A 19,464-nucleotide genomic window follows, 5' to 3' on the forward strand; every position below is an offset into this window, starting at 1 on the left:
CTGCAAAAAAAATTAATCTTATAGTATACATAAATAGTTTAAATAAATATTACAAAAATGAATCTAGGTGATCCTGAGTTAGAATTGATAGATCCAACACCAAATGTGCACGCAATGTTCATTCATTTCGATAAATTATTTTTCTGGGAAAAATTAGCCAGTAGGGCTATTGTAAGATGGAGCAAAAGGATGTATTCTTGCGCTGGAACATGCTCGTAAGTAGTATTAACTATTTTTTTTCCCAAAATGTTTGTATTACCTACCTTTATTACATAAAAAAAATCCGTTAGTGCAAAATGTATGTTGTGGCATTGCTCATGCAAACCAAGCATTTTAAACATTAACCTATGTAAAAACAAAGCAAAAAAAAATGCTTTTTTTTTTTAATATAACAACAAATAAAGTTTGTTGTTCCATACGGAACAATTTACAATGGCCCTCGTATAGGGGACCATTTGTCTTCATTATCCGACATTTCGGACTTTTATGATACCAAGGAAGGGGAAGTACAAGTTGTGTACCTGGAGTTAAGCGACACACCTACCCACAGCACTAGCAGGGCCACTCAGAGCTTTAAATCGCAAAGATCTGAGGGGCACTGCCACTGCGGCAATCACTCTGAGACGCAAGTTGACAAATCTTGTGTGCTTGTATTTTCAACCGGCACAGTTACTCTTCGAAGCCGAAACACAGTACTGTTTACATTACCTGCTCGGAGACAACCATAGGTAAGGACAAAAGTAATCTGATCAAAACAATTATTCAGTAGTGTAAGTTTATGTTGTTAATGATTAATTTAAACACGAAGAGGGTAGTGAAGAATTGATAAGATCATCGTGACAATCAATCATGGGACTTGTCAACTTATGTCTCAGGGTGATCGGCACAGTGGCAGTGCTCCTCAGATCTTTGCGATTTAAAGCTTTTGAGTGGCATTGTAACTTTTATGGACAGGAGTGTAGCTTATCAGGTGTACGACTTGTTCCACCCGTCACTTGGTGTTATAAAAATAAATCAAAACAAAGAAATCACTTGTATATGAAGGCTTTCATGTTACAAGTTGTGAAGAGAAAATTCAAAAGTATGCCATTAAAATATTAGTTGAAATCAACAAATTTGACTTATGTGCTTTAGTTGGCCGATATAAATGAATGATGGTTTGGTATAAATGGTAACAAGTCATACAATATTACTATTAAATTGTAACTAGTAAAACCAATAACGCTCGGTACACCTTTTGGCTTATTTATTATCTGTAACATTTAATTTGAAGGACTTGAATGAAGATAATAAAATAAATTAAAAAAAGAAAGCTACAGCATAATTTCTATAGAGTAGAGAGCTGACAAGTTTTTTACAGTTTTCAGGACATTAATACATATTCCATTTTTGGTGCAAGCATTGTTTCTTGTGTGGTGCCTGATTTTGTGCTTTAATCAATCCTCTAATATGGGTTCATGTCCAGAGTCTGGTCAGGGTACTACAGATATTCAATGTAAGTTTCTCAATACCATGCCATAGTGCTGGCAGATTCCTGACATGGGGCGACAACCTACTGGAATTCGCCAAAAAGTGTTGAAAATTAGGGCAGCGACACAGATGCAGTCCTCACACAAAAACCCAGTCTCGTCTAAATTCTTCACCTGTCAGGTGGTGCACAAAAGTGACACCAGGTATACAAAAAAATGTGAAATATAGAAAAAAATTGTGACATCGGTGAACTAAAATATTTCTGTCTAGATGAGTTTTTGTTTTCAATTCACATCATTACAATATGAAATTTACTAACTCACCTCATAGTTTGACCCATCTGACCACACCATACACCAATTTGCTTCTGTTAAACTCTGGTATTTTAAAGTGCGTTCAAACTAGCTGTTTTGTTGCTTTCTGAGGGACAGAGTTTCTTAAAAGTATTTTTTCTGACCAGCTTTTACAAGCTTTCTTTGTACGAACAGTAATTGGTTCCTTTATTTCGATTGACAAGTCAGTAAGTTATTGCATTTGTATACATTTGCATTCTCTTTTATTATAGGATCCAGTAGCGGCGATCGTTTAAATAGCATGTAGCACAAATCGGCGTTTTTGACAGTGTACCTCTTGGGGTTCGTGTTGATCACGATCAAGGAATGCGTCATGTAGATATTGTGTTGTATATATGAAATCATTGTATCAATCTAATTTAGGCGCACGTGCGCCACGTGTTTTATAAATAGCGAAGTTATTGCTCAATTTCTCCCACAACAGTTTAAGAAATCTCTACCTTGCAATTTTCCTTGTTCATGTGAAAGCCTTATTTGGTTTTTTAGGCATATTGAAACAATATCACTAACTGACAAATTTTATTGTCACCAGTGTTTTATAGGTATTAGTGTTATTGTTTTCTGCAGTATTTTATTTTTGGAATTCTGGTGCTCAAAACTTTAGGCCAAGACAGGCAATTTTTTGGCAATTTCCTTATAATCTAGTGATAATAAAGCTTTCCCATAACTATAAAAAGCTTACATCTCAAGTAGTTGGTAATATTATTAGCAGTGTTAGCGAGTTATAAAATATAAATTAATATTATTTGGTCAAGTTTAAAGAAAGTTACTCTTTCTTTCAACAAACACAAAATTGACAAAATTTTTATAATTACATAGTCAAAGTATTTCAATTTGTCTTTAGTCTACATTAAACTTCTAAAAATTATAAGTTTTCCCTTTTTTTATGCAACATAAAAAAATACATACACTCTGTGTGATTGTAAATGTAGAAGATCAGTAGTATTCCATAATCCTGAATATCAAAGATCAAATCTTGAAGATTGATTGTACTAAATATTATTTCATTATACATGACAACTGCTTAAAATTAAATTTAAAAACACATTAAAGAATAAGGTTGTAAAAAGTTCTGGTAATTCAGTAGACACAGGGACAGTCGTTACATATCTGAATGAACACCATATTATCAATTTATATTAGGATTAGTATCAATTAGTAAAATCACAGTTTTCTGTAATTTTCAGTTTTATGCAGCTGTGGCAATAATAAAAAATATCATTTTTTTCTTTGATTCTTACAGATATGAACTGAGAAGTGGATTTGTAGATATAGCCCTTAGCGAGCCCTTACTAAAGCTGCGTCCTCGGAAAGATGTAGTGGAGACTCTACTTCACGAGATGATACACGCATATCTCTTTGTTACATGCCGAGATCAAGATAGAGATGGCCATGGTCCGAATTTCAAGGAACATATGTTTAGAATCAACAAGATATCTGGGTTGAATATTACCATTTATCATGATTTTCATGATGAGGTAAGAAAAATGGTTTTTCACATACCCATTCAAGTATATAACACATATACCCACAAACAAACTGCCACGGCATTCAGATATCTATCTACCCTTTTATCTAATATTGTGCTTCAAAGGATAATTGAATAATGTATTATTTCACATTACAGGTAAAATTGTATCAAACGCATTGGTGGCGATGTAATGGAGTTTGTCAAACAAGAAGGCCTCGTTTTGGCATTGTTCGTCGATCTTCAAACCGGGCACCAGGCCCCAGAGATTTTTGGTGGGAAGACCATAGAAGGCAATGTGGAGGCACTTTTGTTAAAATCAACGAACCTAGTAAAAAAGCAAAGAAATCCACAAAGTCCACCACAAAGACCAATGCAGATATCACAAAGTATATCACCACTAACAATAAAACAAATAACAATAATATCACTAAACCTGTATTAAAAGATTCTAACAGTACTACTGTTAAGACCAAGCCTAAATCTAGTAACACATTAGTGATTCCCAAAAGGGAACCTGTGTTCAACCCACAATGTAAGAAACCTCCAGTTTTGTTTGAAGGCAAAGGACATATGGTTGCTGGCGTAGAAAGAAGAATAAACTCATCTAATGTTGTCGAAGAAGTTAGAAATGTTTGGAGTAAAAAACAGTTCGATGTTACTTGTACACCTGATAAAAAGGACCAAGTTGCGGAAACTGTTAGAAGTGTCTGGGCTAAAAAACAATTGCCAGTAGCATTGCCAGAGGCATTGCCACTTGATGAAAACGTCGACGTTAATAAAGGCAAACAATTAATTAACAAAATAATAAACACTCCAATTAAGAGCCCTCTTTATATATCAGTTCAAACTTACCACACAGCTAATTGCATAATGAAATCGCCTCCAGCAAAAATGAAAAAAATTGATGATTACTTTAAAGCCACGTCTGTTTTGAAAGATTTATATGGAAGCAATTTTAAGATATCTGAACGCACTGGTGATAGTCAGAAGCTCATAGCTGTAAGTAATGAGTCAAAAACTCGGGCTACAGATACAAATGTAGCAGATGATAAGAATGCGGTGGATATTATTAAATCCGTAAACTGTCCTATATGTAATGCACTAGTTAGCAGTCAAGAAATAAATAGACATTTAGATGAATGTTTGAATAAAGGGATTATAGAAAACATTTGTAATGAAACAAACCAAGAATTTGCTGGTGGTGAAGCTTCCATATCAACTGCGCAAAGCGATAAGCCATTTAGTCTGAATGAGGAGAAAGAAGCTGGGAACCGGCCATTTATACCAGTATTTCAAACAAAGAAAGAACTTTATAATGGAATACAGGACGTCAAACCTGAACTCACATTTCACAATGTAGGGGATGCAACATCGTTAGACGATGTAGAAAACGAATTCCAAAAGCCTTTCATTGGTGTTGAACCTGGTGCTAGTAAAGGTAATATAATTATAACTAAATGTGCGTGCTGTGGTGAAATAATAGAAAAACCACTTGCACAGCATTTGGACGAATGTTTGGCGTTTTTCGAGAATAATATAACTATACCCGAAGAAGGAGCATCTACTAGTTCTGTAATTGAGACTATTGTAATTGATGATGATGTTTTCGATGAATCGTTAACTTTGAATGCGACAGGTACCAAAGTGCCATGTCCTTGTTGCCTTGAAATGGTGGAAGAGGCTGAAATGAATGAACATCTAGATATGTGCCTAAGTTAGTGGCTTCACCATAGACTTAGAATATACTAGAGCGTAAAATAGATTAAACAGACTGAAAGCTGATTTTGAGTTTCTTCCACAGTCGTAAGGGGTAAACATGTGATCATCATATCAAAATCGGTATACATGGGCGTTGCTACGTTGCTATGTACATGTTCGTCTATACGCTAGTATATTCTAAATCTATGGTATGTGTAACTATGATTCTAATTTATGATCAGGTTTACTTTAAGTGAAAATATTCTAAGTCATCATGTATTGGAAGATAAAGTATAAGTGATAATTATTATTGGTGATTTAATTTATAGAGCTTACGGTAATTAACGGTTTGAACAGAAGTCTTTCCTCTTCAGAAAGTGAGTCCAAAATCTTGTTGTAACCTTTGACAACTGCCAGTACGCTCTCGTAAACGTAGTATATGTTCTTAGCTTTTGCAAATACCTATAATACAATAAGTATACCTATTTATGCCATTAACACGTTCACGGACAGCAATACTGTAGCATTTGCATTTGCCTACTGCACTGTGACACGAATGCTATAGTGTGCGAAGTTTGTCTCCCTTTCTTGGGCAAAGTATGCTGAAGAATACGCTTTACCATAGTAAATTAGTATTGGTCAGGCTTTACATCACATTTAATACTCAGTCAAAGACGCTTACTGTCGTATACGTTGATTTTTGCGCACAAACAAAATTTGTTAAGCCATCTCCTCAATTATGATACAAATGCTATAGAATCCGTCTTTTTATGAGATTTTTAGATGTATTTTAGGTTAGATTATATATATAGTTAGAGAGAGTTTTTAGGTGTAAGTAAAGTGATTTTCGCGCGCTGACACCCTTTTGTCACTTTGTGTCGATCGGCGTAAGTGCTATAGCAGTCAAATGTTATGGAATGTTACAGCGTCTAGTGTCACAGTCAGTGATATTAGCGTGATAATGACGAAGCTGCTATGACATTTCCAAAAATGTCATACAATTTTTTAATGTCCAAAGTGGGTGACTCACTGTCCGTGAACGTGTTAAGAATTAGTGGCAAATTATTGGATTGGGAAAAAAAATATTCGAATGAAGTATCGAGCTGCGAAGCATCTTTTTGCATTTTGGCGAGTTCGAGTTGGCACACAGTTCCGGTATTGCTCATTGTACTGTACCATTTGACTGATGAGTTGCCAGGGATGAATGGCCTTTATTTCGTCTCTATTTCTGGTTATATACTCGATGTCGCGCGATAATCACAGAATTACAGAGTACCGCAATAATGGACGAAATATAATAAAAATTGATTGCACCAATTCGTAATGGAGTCAGTCCTAGCAATTTACAGTGTTTATTGTTTATTGTTTATAATCGAAACATTTTAGTGCAAAATGAACTCTTCGTCGATCAAGACAACGCTCCAAGGAAATTGGATTTTGTGGGTAGTTTTTTAATTGTTTGTGATTGTACGTAGAGGTATTCTAATTATTTAATGCGCTAATAAGTTTCTTATTTAAATATTAAACACACGATATTAATAAAATGAAGTCATTTTACCGCATAAGCATGAGCGGGTATGTCTAAACCAAGATTCTCCCAGTGTGCTGCTTCTTTGCAAAGGTCCAAAATGTTCCTGTAAAACATGAAACGTTGTTTAATAAAGGAGGTAATATTTTTCGAACTACTTTGTACGTTGCGGCCGACATTTCTGACTCGAGGAATAACTTCATCACTATGTACGATGACGACTCACTGATCAGTTGAAAGGTGTGCCAGCATTACAATGTATCAGTGCCTCTACTATGAGTTCACCGTGTTGTTATATAGCTAACGAGCACTTAAAATATTTGTATGACAAATTGTGGTTCTTCTTGTGACTTCTGGTACAATTAACTTCATCTAACTAATAAATTACACACTTACACATCAATGTTGCATTCCATTAGACCTGGATTCGCTACGCTTTTCCTCATTAGAGTTCTGTTTAGTCCTGCGCCGCATTTCTCGTCGAAATTGTGCTTAATGGTTAAAAAAAAAATTGCTCATTATTAAAAAAGAACTAACATTTTTTTATTAGGTTGCAATTATAATTATTATTTTATTTCTGTCTGCCTGCCAGTCACGCCGAGTGCATCCAACCTCTGATCCGGTGCTGTTAGAGTGCAGATCGTATGATTGTCAGGAGTTATGGATTCTTTGATTGGATTTATCATAACACATACCGTCCAAGAGATGAACAGCTCTCTGACCCCAACATCAATGGCGCCCGTGAGCCTGTTGCAGTGCATAATCACGTCTTCGGAATTGCTGCAAGGCATTAACCACACTGATGCCTCGGTCATTATCTGAAAAGCGTCAGCTATAGATATTATTTCTATTCCATTCATCTTGACTTTCACAGTCTTAATTCTCCACCATTTCGTTTTATCTTTCGATAGAAACTTATCATATTTGATAATCATCTCAATCAATTGCTTGGATAGGTGGATTGACTATGAACTCCATTGTTACGCTCTCGGCTTACCACCTCTTTCGTTTCCAGTGCTTCTTCTACCTTTTTTGAAACCGAGATCGACCATTCCTCATTTCCGTCCATATTAGCTCTGTAACTGCCTTTTCTATCTTCGTCACCTTCTCCTTCTCCTCCTCTCTCATACTAGTCCTCTTTCATACTAGTCCTCTGTCATACTTCAACGCTTTCTTATTTCTTACACTGTTCCTCGTACTGTTTCGAATATTTACTCCAAACATTACTCAGTTTCAGGAAGAGCGTTGTCTCTGCGTACCCCAATGAAGAAAAAGGCGTGAAGCATATTGTATGTACTATTCAGTATCAAGTAGTTATTCATTTCCTAACGCTATATTATGATACATGTGCCTATGGCCTTTAGATTGATATGGCCTTAATATGAGTAGATATAAGTAACATTTTCATTGCACAGTCTTGGCATTAGCTATATATTTCATTACATCTACCAATATACCTTTTTTAAATAAATGAGTCTGTTCTTCCTCATTCTCATTACAACTCCTCTACCAGCAAAGGATGGCAGGTCAGCTGGATATTGACTTCTGTTAGCCACCATGTCTTTCTTCGTTTCTTGGATTTCATCGCTAAACATTGCCCACACCTGAAAGTCACCTTGGTATCTACGTAATGGACATAGAACTAAACTTGTACAGTCAAGAGCTCATCAAGCTTGACATTTACTTTGGACCGTTTTTATCGTAAGCGGCATAGAGTTGGAATTAAGTCTTAACTGTCAAGCTTCACGTGTTCTTAACCCTATACCCTCCTGCATGTAGGTTGTATATAATATGTAGGCATAATTATGATATTCTTTTAGACTTCTTTTCGTAGTGTTTTTATGGCAATGAAACGTGCCGTGTACCAAAAACAAACAAAAAATTATATCAAATCCACACAAAAAAACTCACTTCGGCTGTTTTTCGCTTGAAGACTCGTTTCAAATTCTTACGCTTGGAATAGTTATGCAAAGAAAACAAAGCCACCACGGCTTCTTCTACGTGGTTCACGTCTTCAAACACTGTTTCTACAAGGTTTTCTATTATTATCTGGAAACACCAACAATATTATAAGTATGAACCAATGCATGTCATACTTTTGGGATAGGCCTCGTTTAGGGAGGCCATTCCAGATGGAGATAGGCGGAGAATGTCATCATAGAATGTTAATTATCCATTAGTTTACTCAAATCATATTAATACAAAGTTTTTCTGGTCCATGAAATCTCAAGTTAGTATTGCTTTAACATTTTTGTGCTCGAAGAGACCGCACCAGGTCTAATAATGTTACATTCCATTAACGTACCAGTTAATGTAATGTAACATTATAGTGTTTTAAAGCTTAAAAATAATGTGAAATCTTACTTCTACATCTTTGATAACAGTCCTGAAGTGCAATATATCGTCGTACCAGGACGGTGCCTGTACATCGAGTATGGTATGAGATACTCTCCTGATATTGTCCAGAGCGTCGAAGAACATGTGCTCTATTTGGTCGCATTTCTCTTCAAACGCGTCGCCATGAGAACCAGCAAACATTGGTTTGTTAACTACTTCCATTTCGTCTATCCTGTTTTATAGAAAATTCGTTATAAGTAGCCGCCAAATTGTTAACTCGGAAAGAATGCGTGTCTGTGCCTACCTCCCAAATATGATCATACAGTTGCATACATCCAACATATCGAAACATCTTTGTACATATGAGTCAATGTAATTGAAAATGGATCCCGTATCCAAATCCCAACTGCCTGGTTGTATATCATTATGAGCCTCAGCAATGATGTCATAAATCTCCCTGTATTTCTTACAGCAATCTATACATTTGGTAAATTCACCCAACGCCTTCTTTGTCAAGCCATCTTCGAAAAGATCTTCAAGTTTTATGTACGTCTTGCATAGGATTATTATTTGGTTGCTCAACGCTTTGAACAAATTGGTTATTCTTGCTTCAGAGTTATAGTATGGAGATTCCAGCCATATAAATCTGAATAGATTCATTATCTTTGAAACATGGTTTGGGATTTCGTCAGGGTCGATTACACACTCCAAAATAGCACAAGGTTGTTTGATGACTTGTAAGTATTCAATATTAGAAGTTGCTTCTTGGATTTTTTGTACAATCTCCTCGCACAAAGATTGAAATTGATGGATAAATGTGGAGTGAGTGGTCACAAGGATTTTCGTGATATGTCTGACGGCAGGATTCTTCAGTTGGTGTAGCAGAGCGTTTAAATTCTCATCTGGAATAAGATTTACAATTAAGACATTCGTCTATGATTACCTGATACAACTAGGTTTAATTTTAATGCTGACATTAATTTTCACGTTCTCTGTATTCGACTAATTGGATATGTATGTATGTTTATATGTTCACGATTTCTAACCAAACGAAACATCTAAGTCAACTGTAGACTTACGTCTATATATCCAAAAGTCCAATTCATCGCTAGGGCACAAGAGCTCTTTCTGCGATGAAACGGAAGATTGGTCTTCAATACAAGACTTCATCTGATGGGTCCAGTATACCACAACGCCTTCGAGCCTCTTCACTAACTCCCGGTCGTTGCTCGCCATCTCATAAGAAATTTGTTGACCTTCTCGAGGTATGTATAGTACAGTAAGACCCAGCATTTTGTAGTACATGTCCGTTAGTTTCGCTAAGAATGTATGAAGTTGGGTACAAAATTCACTTTTTACACCTGAAATTGCAGGAAATTCTAAGCTAAAGCGTATTAACCTACGACACCTAAAAAGCTCATAGTTAATGAACACGGTATAGCATTCTTGTTCAATGTTTGTTACTATAACTAAAAAACTTACTATCTGGCCATGTTGTAATAGCGAAAAAATAAGGCGCATAAACCATTTCTAGAACTTGTATCAAGTTAGCTTCTACAGAATCTACAAATGTTCCAAATGTTATATCTTCATGAAACGTTTCTGCCTTGAATACAAAATCTGGTGGCCTTATAAAATACATCAAATCATAAACTGGAGTAAGTGGAACTTCACTGGTAGCCTTTAGTTGTGTTCCTTTAAAATAAATGCATAAAATTAAATCTCTAGGCTCTAGTAGCCAATCTTCTATGCCCTGTATAGCATCTTCTTTCCAGTCTTCCTGCCTCAAGTCGTAGAGGGTGGTTATTTTCATAATGTAAGTCACGAGTTTTTGGAATTCTTCCTCTTCATACACAGGTTTCTTTGGGGCTAAAGCTGCTAGTCTAGCTAGTTCTGCCAGACGCTCTCTCTCTAAAAAGGTGTTATCAATATTAAAAGACGTTATTTTAAGTGTATTGATCTAGACATAAGATGTCCACTAACTAAACGTAAACTCAAAATTGACGTAAAATATGTTATGTGCTTATAGGTACACCTGTACTAGCATCCTATGAACATTAGGAATTATCTATATTTTTAACTTTTAACCGATTTCAAAGAAAGGACGAGGTTGAGAACCACTTTCGATTTCGACTGCAATTTTTTGTTGTTGTGTGTATGTTACGCGATGACCTACTCCGACATTGTGAACCGATTTCGATGATTCTTTTTTATTTGAAACTAATTCACCTCTAAGGGTGGTAAGTTTATTGGATCACACCCCTTTTCCGTAAACCAATTTCAACCTTTAAGGTCGAAATAGTTATTATTACAATATAACAAAACACAATCAATCAAGTAGTACTCCTTTTTTGTTTACCACTAAAACTATAACTAGCAAGGAGTTTCAAAATTCAAAGAAATTAAACCTCACCTCTTTCTTCAGCCGAATCATGGCTAAGGTCATCGCTCCAAGCCACTTTAGGCCGCTTAACAGGTTGTTCAGCCATAATGGCTTCACTAATTATCTATGTTATCCGCAATTAGCTTAATTTTACACCGGAACCTACAGAAGACAAAAATATTTTTTATTACTTTGACAAATCCATGCTTTCCGGCAAGCGGAAAACAATAGAATGACGGAACGTCAGTCGAATTTTGAAAAAGTCCCGCCTTTTTGAAAAATTACGCGTATAAAATGTCAAAAACAAAAATGGGGAATTTATTTTATCAAACTCTTTTAATATACCGAATGGGATCTTGTTGGTAGAGTTTGTAGCAAAGATTTCATTGATCAAACGTTGCCGAGGTTACGAAACCTTTAAGGATGGAAAAAAAATAGTTTCTATAGTCTAAGTACTAAACAGTGTTTTTGTATAACATTTCCTTTTCTTCCATAGTCTAAGAAGGTAACAGGCACATGCTTAGAGCACCTTAGAGGATAGAAAAAATCTCCCTGCAACGCAAAGTGAAAGACCCGTGAACGCCTTTGCGCGGAAGGCAAATTTTTACGCCGTGATCCAGCCAATGCAAGCAACCGAAAAACGCAAGTGAATGATCTGTCTTGTTCTGCTGTGATCTGGTAGGACTGTTCACGAGTCGCTCGCTTGCGCCGGCCCCTTGCTTTGCTTTGGATTTCTTTGCGTTGCGTGCGTTTGATAGGTACCTAGCATGTTTGATATTTCCACGCAAGCAACTGGGAACGTTTGCGGAGGTCATTTAGACTTTTTTTCCCATCCTCTAAGGTTTCTGAGGTCTGTTTTTCAACTACACCGCCTGGCGACGACACTCGCATTAGTGCGCCGGGATCACAGTTTGGTCGGCGTTTGCGCTATTCCATATTTGCAAAACACAAATTTGTACCTTAATAATGGGAAAATATCATTGACTTACAAATAAATGGACGACGGGTGTAATACAAAAACCACGAAAAAAATATCCCACGTCAACCTATTTAAACGTAGTGACATGTAAAGGAATATGAAAAAGCAAAAACGTTGAATTTAAATTGTAATGTCATCGCAGTACTGTCTAATTTTGCTTGCTTCACTGTCAGTCGAACAAACGAAGACTGAAGCGTGAATGAGAAATAAGCGAATAATTCTCACAGGACATTGGCGAAATCGCCACCACGACACAAACCTTAGAGGACTGAAAAAAAATAAAAGAAAGTTATACTTAGTTAGTTATAGTTTCCATAGTCTAAGATTTAAACTATATTAAAAGAAATCACATGGTATTATTACGTTGTCAATGTGACATAGTGTCACAGTCGAAACAAGCTGAAGCATAGATACCTTTATTTACAAGAATATCAATGAAAATATTTAAAAACAACAGGTAAATATTGTTAATTTTCACGAAGGCATTTCACTATGGACAAAGTTGTAATTCATTCTGCCAAAGAATATGGAATTCAAATAAAAAATAAACAGTTTCTTTAAATTTATTTTACCATTTCATATCGATAGCGTCAAAAACTAAATTATAAATAAAGGTTGAGAGCCCATGCACACATGCACACAGCGTATTTTATACGCGCCGACGACGCGCAAATGACGCGCGTAAACGCAATTCAAACGCGATATAATCGTAGCGAGTAATCCTTTGCACACTAAACAAATTCAGTGGCGCCTTAAAAGGGCGTCATCTGCACGTATACGCAATAGTCACATAGGCTCTAAGTCTATGTTGATGGGGACATAATGCTGACGTCCAAGTTGCCTCACGATGTATGCCTTTACCGTTTAAAGCAAAATTGAGACTTCAAAATGTGCTTGTACCTAATGTCTGGAATGTTGTTGGAACTATAATTTTAGAATAGAATAGAATAGAATCATTTCTTTCGGACCATGATCCATAGTAATGTTAGTAATACAGTAAATTTTTCTTACGTGCTATGGTTAGTACAATACAAAATTACTTAATGCTAGTGAAATGCCACGTCTAGACCACTACCCTACGCACCTACTACCCTAAATACCCTATTTTGGTGCTTACAAAAACGTACCTCACTATTGCACGGCGGAACTTTTTTTTATTACGGCCGCGCAGTAATTTTATTGAGAGGAATTTAAATGTTGTTGCATAATAAATAGAATTCAGATTCGCCATTAAATGTATGCGAAGGCGTGGTAACTGGGCGGTCGTCGCGCGGCGGCCGCGCCAAAACTTTCTCCTTGTTTTACTGGGCGCTAAATGTTTATATCTAGCACCCCCGCTTTTATTCATGTTTAGTCTCTCTCCATCCTAAGATTGTCTGGAAGAAATCGTTGCAAGCGATAAGACCGCCAATTGTTACCCTGCTAATGTGTTTAATTTTTGTCCTTTAATCTCTCTGTGTATGTGGCGCTGACAATAAAGAATTTTCTTTCTATCTAACTATCTATCTACTTTAGTAATGGCACAATGGTATAGTATGGTGTGATGGGTGTCCGTAACTCAACGTCCAGGTGCCTATTTTGCGTATGGTGGGTCTTATTCCTGCCACCGAAGCTCCTCCAGAATCTCACGCAGCATACTCCTATTTTTTGTATAATATCATGTGACAGAACGAAGAAGTCGTGCACCTGGTGGTAAGCGACACGCGTATCCATAACAGTTGCAGTGCCACTCAGAGCTTAAATCACAAAGCTCTTAAGAGCACTGTTGACAAGTCCCACGTGCCTGTAATTTCACGCACCCTTACCGTTCTAAACCGGAACTGCTTGGCGGCAGAAATAGGTAAGGCAGTATTTCACAGGACAAATTCTTTCACAAGGTACTCACTCTACTGCTACTAAAATCAATCAATCAAAAAATGAAGACTTTGGGTAGCGACCTTGGCACTCCAAGGTACTTTGCCCTGTAGTTGGCCACTCTGCATAGATGGCTGTCTGTGATACCTAAATTGAAAAGGTGTTTATTTTATGGACCATGGCACGATTTAATTCCGCCTTCCTGTTTCCAAGATCGAGGGACTAGACGTAGACTGGGTTTTCGACCCCTATGTTATGGATATTCCAAGGATTCGTAAGATGCGTTTCGCTTCCACATTTATATTGTCACTTTCCACCAGGTGAGATGGAGGTCAAATGCGCACTTATTTTTTTAATAGTTAATAATATAAACCTTTTACATACCTATAATACATATAAAGGATATTATTATTATAATAGTTTATGTGTACAACAACTTACGTGGGAGTATCGAGTGACAGGACGAGACTGTCGTGCGCCTGATGGTAAGCGACACAATATTGCAGTGCCACAAAGACCTGAGGGGTAGTCACCCTGCGCCCGTCACCTTAAGACAAAAAGTTGACAAGTTTCATGTGCTTTTGGTGTCACCTTGCTAATCAGTGCTCATTATTACTGCTTGACGGTAGAGATAGGTATGGTGACAGCTTACAATAATAACGCATAGAAACCTAGTCCGCACACGCTAAGTGAGGCAAATTGAAGCGCGCCAAAAGGGCCTACACGAGCGGGCGGGCCTTCAGTGCTCAAGGTCAACTTGCACCGCGAACAGCTCAAGAATTTTAGCTAAAAATGACGAAATGTGCGGTAAATGAGTGTAAAAATACGTCAGACAAACATAAAATAGATACTAACATCACATTCCACAAGGAAGTAACGCGTTTCAACTTGTATTTTTATATAAATATTCACTAAAACCGAAAATTAACCTACTACTAAAATTAGCCTACACGAATTTGATTTTTGCCTCACTTATGACAGTTCGTTTGATATAAAACTATCATTCTATGCGTTATTATTCTAAGGGTGACAGTATGCCTCACTGGGCGAATTCTTTCTCATGGAGCTCGACTGCTAATTTTGACTTATTTAAAAGGGGCAGCTAGTATGGTTGCACACCATGTCGTCCCATGGCTTGGGGAGTGTTCACGTTCACTAAAGACGGCAGACAAAGAGTGGCAGGTGTCCTTCGAGCGCTGCTGATTGCACAGCTGATTGTATCACTGTGTATGGTCATCTTCTGCTACAATACTTCTATGAAGGTCTTGCTGCTTCTAAGAAATATACATAAGGTAAGTTTGTTTTCACTCGCATTTGTCTTCGAAAATTGTACAGAAAATGTCTTGAGAAATAGATAGATAAACACTGTTATAACAAAAATATAGATTAAGCATTAAAGAAAAGATATGACATAATTGTCATAGCAGTGAAACAGCGCTGCCTCAGCATATGCCAAAGTTTCCTGAGGCGCTGATTTTCAGTCAGGACCAACGAGAGGGATTAAGTTATTTGAAAGCAAAAATAAAACGACTATGCATTGACCTACCAACTATGCGTACCTAAAGTTATACATTGACAATAGTAATATGCATAGTAAAATGTAAACAGTGTATCTAAAACGCCCTGTTTGACATGTAAGTGCATGCGCGAGCGTGAATATAACTACAGCTGTAGGAGTAAATTGTGATTGTAAAGAAGTTTGAATCTTGCGTACATTCCACATCGACGTAGCTTTTTCAATGTCCTCCCTTAGCCTCCTGACCGTATTCGGCTACTTCCAATATCCCTGTTGGTGGCGCACGTGTGTTCTCACGTAGATAATCTTATTATTAAAGACCAGGTGCGCATAGGGGACACGTGAGCACACCATGACAGTAGTGGCAGCTGATCGCCGCAGGTGATCGGGCTTTCAGCTTGTCTAAATCATTTAGGTAGTATGTATGTAGTAAGTAGTACCTACAATACAAAGCGATTGAAAAAGTAAAAATGTTATTAAGTTTTCATTCGCCTCACTACCGTATCTATCTTGAAACTACTCATGAAAACATATTCTCTATAGCAAGTCTTAATTCTAGTTATTAGTGTAGTGGAAAACCAAATTAAACATGTGTTTTTGATTATTATTGTTGCTTGTTACCAAGAGTACCTACAGTAGGTATATTTACGCTGTATCAGCGGAAAATATTAGCGGATTTTCTGTTTTACCATTCGTCAGCGTTAATTTTCAGTGTTTATAATAAAACATAGGTAGACGCTTTTTAGATTGCAATAAAACGTCCACAACGCGTTGTGGTCTGTTGGCACCTAATAAAATAGCCAGAACGTTACATACTCGACGGGTATTTACATAGCCCTTGTTGTAAAGTTACATCATAACCACAACGCGTAAGAGTGCGTACAGAGGCGCATTTAACTGTACGCATGCAGCACGCGTGCAGCGCACATGCAGTACCTACTTTCGCGGCACATTCGTCAGATCTGTACGCACCATAATGGTCAAATACTGTGAGAGCCACGACTTGAATTTTGTATTATGGTATTTTGAGTTAATCACAACGCGTTTTGGCTATTTTAATAAGTGCTATAACGCGGATAACGTGCTATGGACATTTTAAAGAGAAAGTGTTGTGGGCGTTATTTTCGTTCAATGAGTGTTTTAGTTCTTTGAGTCTAACTCGGAAGAAATAAATTTATGTGGTCTGTGGAGTCTAACATGGATTTTAAACGGAATTGAAATGTGTTTCCATTGCAAACTCAGATCTGATAATCTCAGTACACAGTACTAAAAAAACCGACCTCAAGAATACGTGGAATTACATCTATTTGCCATTTTTTAAAATCGGTTACCGGAAATTGCGCACACCCGAATTCATCCCCCAGTTCGCCACTATACGGAACTTGACACAGGAGAAAATAAAAATCGGTTCTCACTACTCAAAGTATATTGAGAGAGAAAAACGCCTTGAATTAGAGAATAGCAAAATCAAACATTAAAATTACTATTACCAATGCTCCTTATAATCAAATTTAGGTGCTATTTATAAAAATGAATCTTCATGCGTGAACAGCCACTTTTAGAGGTGGATGATTTTCTTCAAAATTAAATGTGACCACTATGGAGGTACCCTCTCTCCAACAAAAAAGAATCATGAAAAACGGTTCACAAATACCGGAGGTATCGCGTAACATACATACAAAAAAAACATACAGTCGAACTGAGAATCTCCTCCTTTTTTTGAAGTCGGTTAAAAACCAATGATTATGGATTCGGTTATTAGAACAATGCTTTCAAAGTTTGTCTGATGTCTGTGTTTGTTAGGGGTGCGTTCTCCTCCTGTACGGACTGATCCTACTCCAAGCGTATTGCATGAAACTCCACTACACAAGTGGCCTGCGTCTGTTGTCGTGGTTTCTACGCAGCCCGCACTGGGAGCGGGTGTCGATGCTGTCGCGCTTCTGGATGATCTCTGGAAGCTGCGTCGCTGTTAATGGCTTGCTGGTTTATGCTGCTTGCCGGTGTACACTGAAGGTACCTACCTATACTCTTTTAACTCGACATTCCAACCGATAGGCTGACCCCTTCCATAACACTACTTGCTTTTCTAGAAAGCTTGGAATTGCTATAATATGTCCATAAGGACATAGTTATAATCGCAAAAAGCGATCGCAGACTTACCCTTAAACATATTTATAAAGAAATTATTTGACTTGTTATGTGACCTCTGTACCTATATGTGATATCAAAGATTATTTAAAATGAAAAGAAATTGACACAACCTCGTTTATAAGAATAACTGCTTCAATATAGTCATAAGAATTTCTTAATAATTTATCTAATGTAATTAAATCACCACAAGGACTTACTTTTAAATCACAATTGACAAAATGGCTTTTGACACATTGATTTTAAAGTAATAGAGAATATGTCGTAAGTAGTTACAAATATCAATTGATATTAATTCGACATGCAAATTGATTTGTAATAGTAGAGACAAATGGGAAATACCTTTAACATTTGCACAGGTGTGCAGGTTGAATACAATGGACCTGATTTACTCAAGATCTGTATAAATACTGTATTCTGGCTAATAAACGTATTCTATACTACTCCACTCCACTCCACTCCACTCCACTCCACACTATACTTGGTGAGGCCCAACATTTGTCATTGTGAAGTTTTATCCCCACGGAGCTACGACGCGGACAGCTCAAGAGTTAACTCAATTCACGTTGCAACGCGTTGCGCTGACTGAAAATCATATCACGTGATTGTAATTTAGTGATTAACCACGAAAGTCTTAGGATAGAAACGGGAATTGGAGTCACTTAAGCAAGAATTGAAATAACGAGAAAGTTAGTTATTAAAATAATTTGCTTACCTGCATACTGTAAACTTTTTTTAGTAGCAGTAGAGATCCTTGTGTCCAGGAAAGTACTGCCACCTTACCTATTTCTGCCGCCAAGCAATATTTTTTTTTATAATACTAAATGACGGGACGAACAAGTCGTGCGCCTGGTAGTAAGCCACACGCCTGCCCATAACAGTTGCAGTGTTACTCAGAGCTTTAAATCATAAATATCTGGGGGCCCGTCACCCTGAGACGTAAGTTAAGAAGTCCCATGTGCCTGTAATTTCACCAGCACCCTTACCCTTCACAACCGGAACACAGTAATGTAATCATTACTGCTTGGCGGTAGAAATAGGTAAGGTGGCAGTACTTCCCTGGACGAGCTCTTTCACAAGAAGCTGTACTGCTACTAAAATAATGTGAGCATTACCGCTTTCCGGTTTAGAAGGCTTATTTATCCTTATGCTTAGCTTATGTTTCAGGGTGACGGGCTCAGTGGCAGTGCACGTCAGATCTTTGTGATTTAAAACTCTGAGTGGCACTGCAACTGTTATGGACAGGTGTGTAGCTTACCATCAGGCGCACGACTTGTTCGTCCCATCACTTGATATTATAAAAAAAAGTTCTGAGTGGCACTGCAACTGTTATGGATAGGCGTGTACACCAGGAGCACGACTTCTTCGTCCCGTCACTTGGTATTATGAAAAAAAACTAATCTGTGTCTATATTAGTTTTTTTTTATTTCGCCTATTTATTGTTTTATTCTATTTTGGCGGCAATTAAAGTTTTATCAATTTAAAAAAAAAATTCAATTTTAACCACTATTGTCGTAACATGCGGGTAATTGAAATGCATGAACGAATGAATTAATGATTTATATATATTAAGAACGTGGTCACTAAAAGGCTTATTGACTTTGTCATATGAGGAAACCGAAAATCTCCTTCATGTTCCATTATAGTTAATTCCCACACTCACAAACACACACTCTCACTCACACACACACACACACACACACACACACACACACACACACACACAC

General features: G+C 37.1%; 3 protein-coding genes across 3 annotated transcripts in view; 2 read left to right on the plus strand and 1 right to left on the minus strand.

Annotated features, from left to right (window-relative positions):
- The window catches only part of LOC113226328 (dynein heavy chain 2, axonemal), a 129,451-nt gene extending 118,049 nt beyond the window's left edge, over positions 1-11,402 (minus strand). Inside the window, 10 exon segments of the mRNA XM_026458914.1 lie at positions 5,329-5,454; positions 6,898-7,011; positions 7,216-7,338; positions 7,978-8,124; positions 8,420-8,569; positions 8,885-9,089; positions 9,162-9,759; positions 9,937-10,218; positions 10,340-10,768; positions 11,271-11,402. Of these exon segments, the coding sequence (XP_026314699.1) occupies positions 5,329-5,454; positions 6,898-7,011; positions 7,216-7,338; positions 7,978-8,124; positions 8,420-8,569; positions 8,885-9,089; positions 9,162-9,759; positions 9,937-10,218; positions 10,340-10,768; positions 11,271-11,346 (2,250 nt within the window). The 5' untranslated portion in view covers positions 11,347-11,402.
- Positions 58-5,288, plus strand: LOC113226405 (sprT-like domain-containing protein Spartan). The gene is made up of 3 exons (XM_026459020.1): positions 58-215; positions 3,067-3,301; positions 3,451-5,288. The coding sequence occupies exons 1-3, from the start codon at positions 58-60 to the stop codon at positions 5,011-5,013; spliced, it is 1,956 nt and encodes a 651-aa protein (XP_026314805.1). The 3' UTR covers positions 5,014-5,288.
- A 3,831-nt stretch (positions 11,403-15,233) lies between the features above and the next one.
- The window catches only part of LOC113226359 (photoreceptor outer segment membrane glycoprotein 2), a 19,356-nt gene continuing 15,125 nt past the window's right edge, over positions 15,234-19,464 (plus strand). Inside the window, exons 1-2 of the mRNA XM_026458959.1 lie at positions 15,234-15,365; positions 17,393-17,602. Coding sequence (XP_026314744.1) covers positions 15,303-15,365; positions 17,393-17,602 — 273 coding nt within the window. The 5' untranslated portion in view covers positions 15,234-15,302. The remainder of the gene's footprint in view (positions 15,366-17,392; positions 17,603-19,464) is intronic.

The sequence above is a fragment of the Hyposmocoma kahamanoa genome, unplaced genomic scaffold (assembly GCF_003589595.1).
Source record: "Hyposmocoma kahamanoa isolate Upper Pololo Valley unplaced genomic scaffold, ASM358959v1 190, whole genome shotgun sequence".
Lineage (NCBI taxonomy): Eukaryota > Metazoa > Arthropoda > Insecta > Lepidoptera > Cosmopterigidae > Hyposmocoma > Hyposmocoma kahamanoa.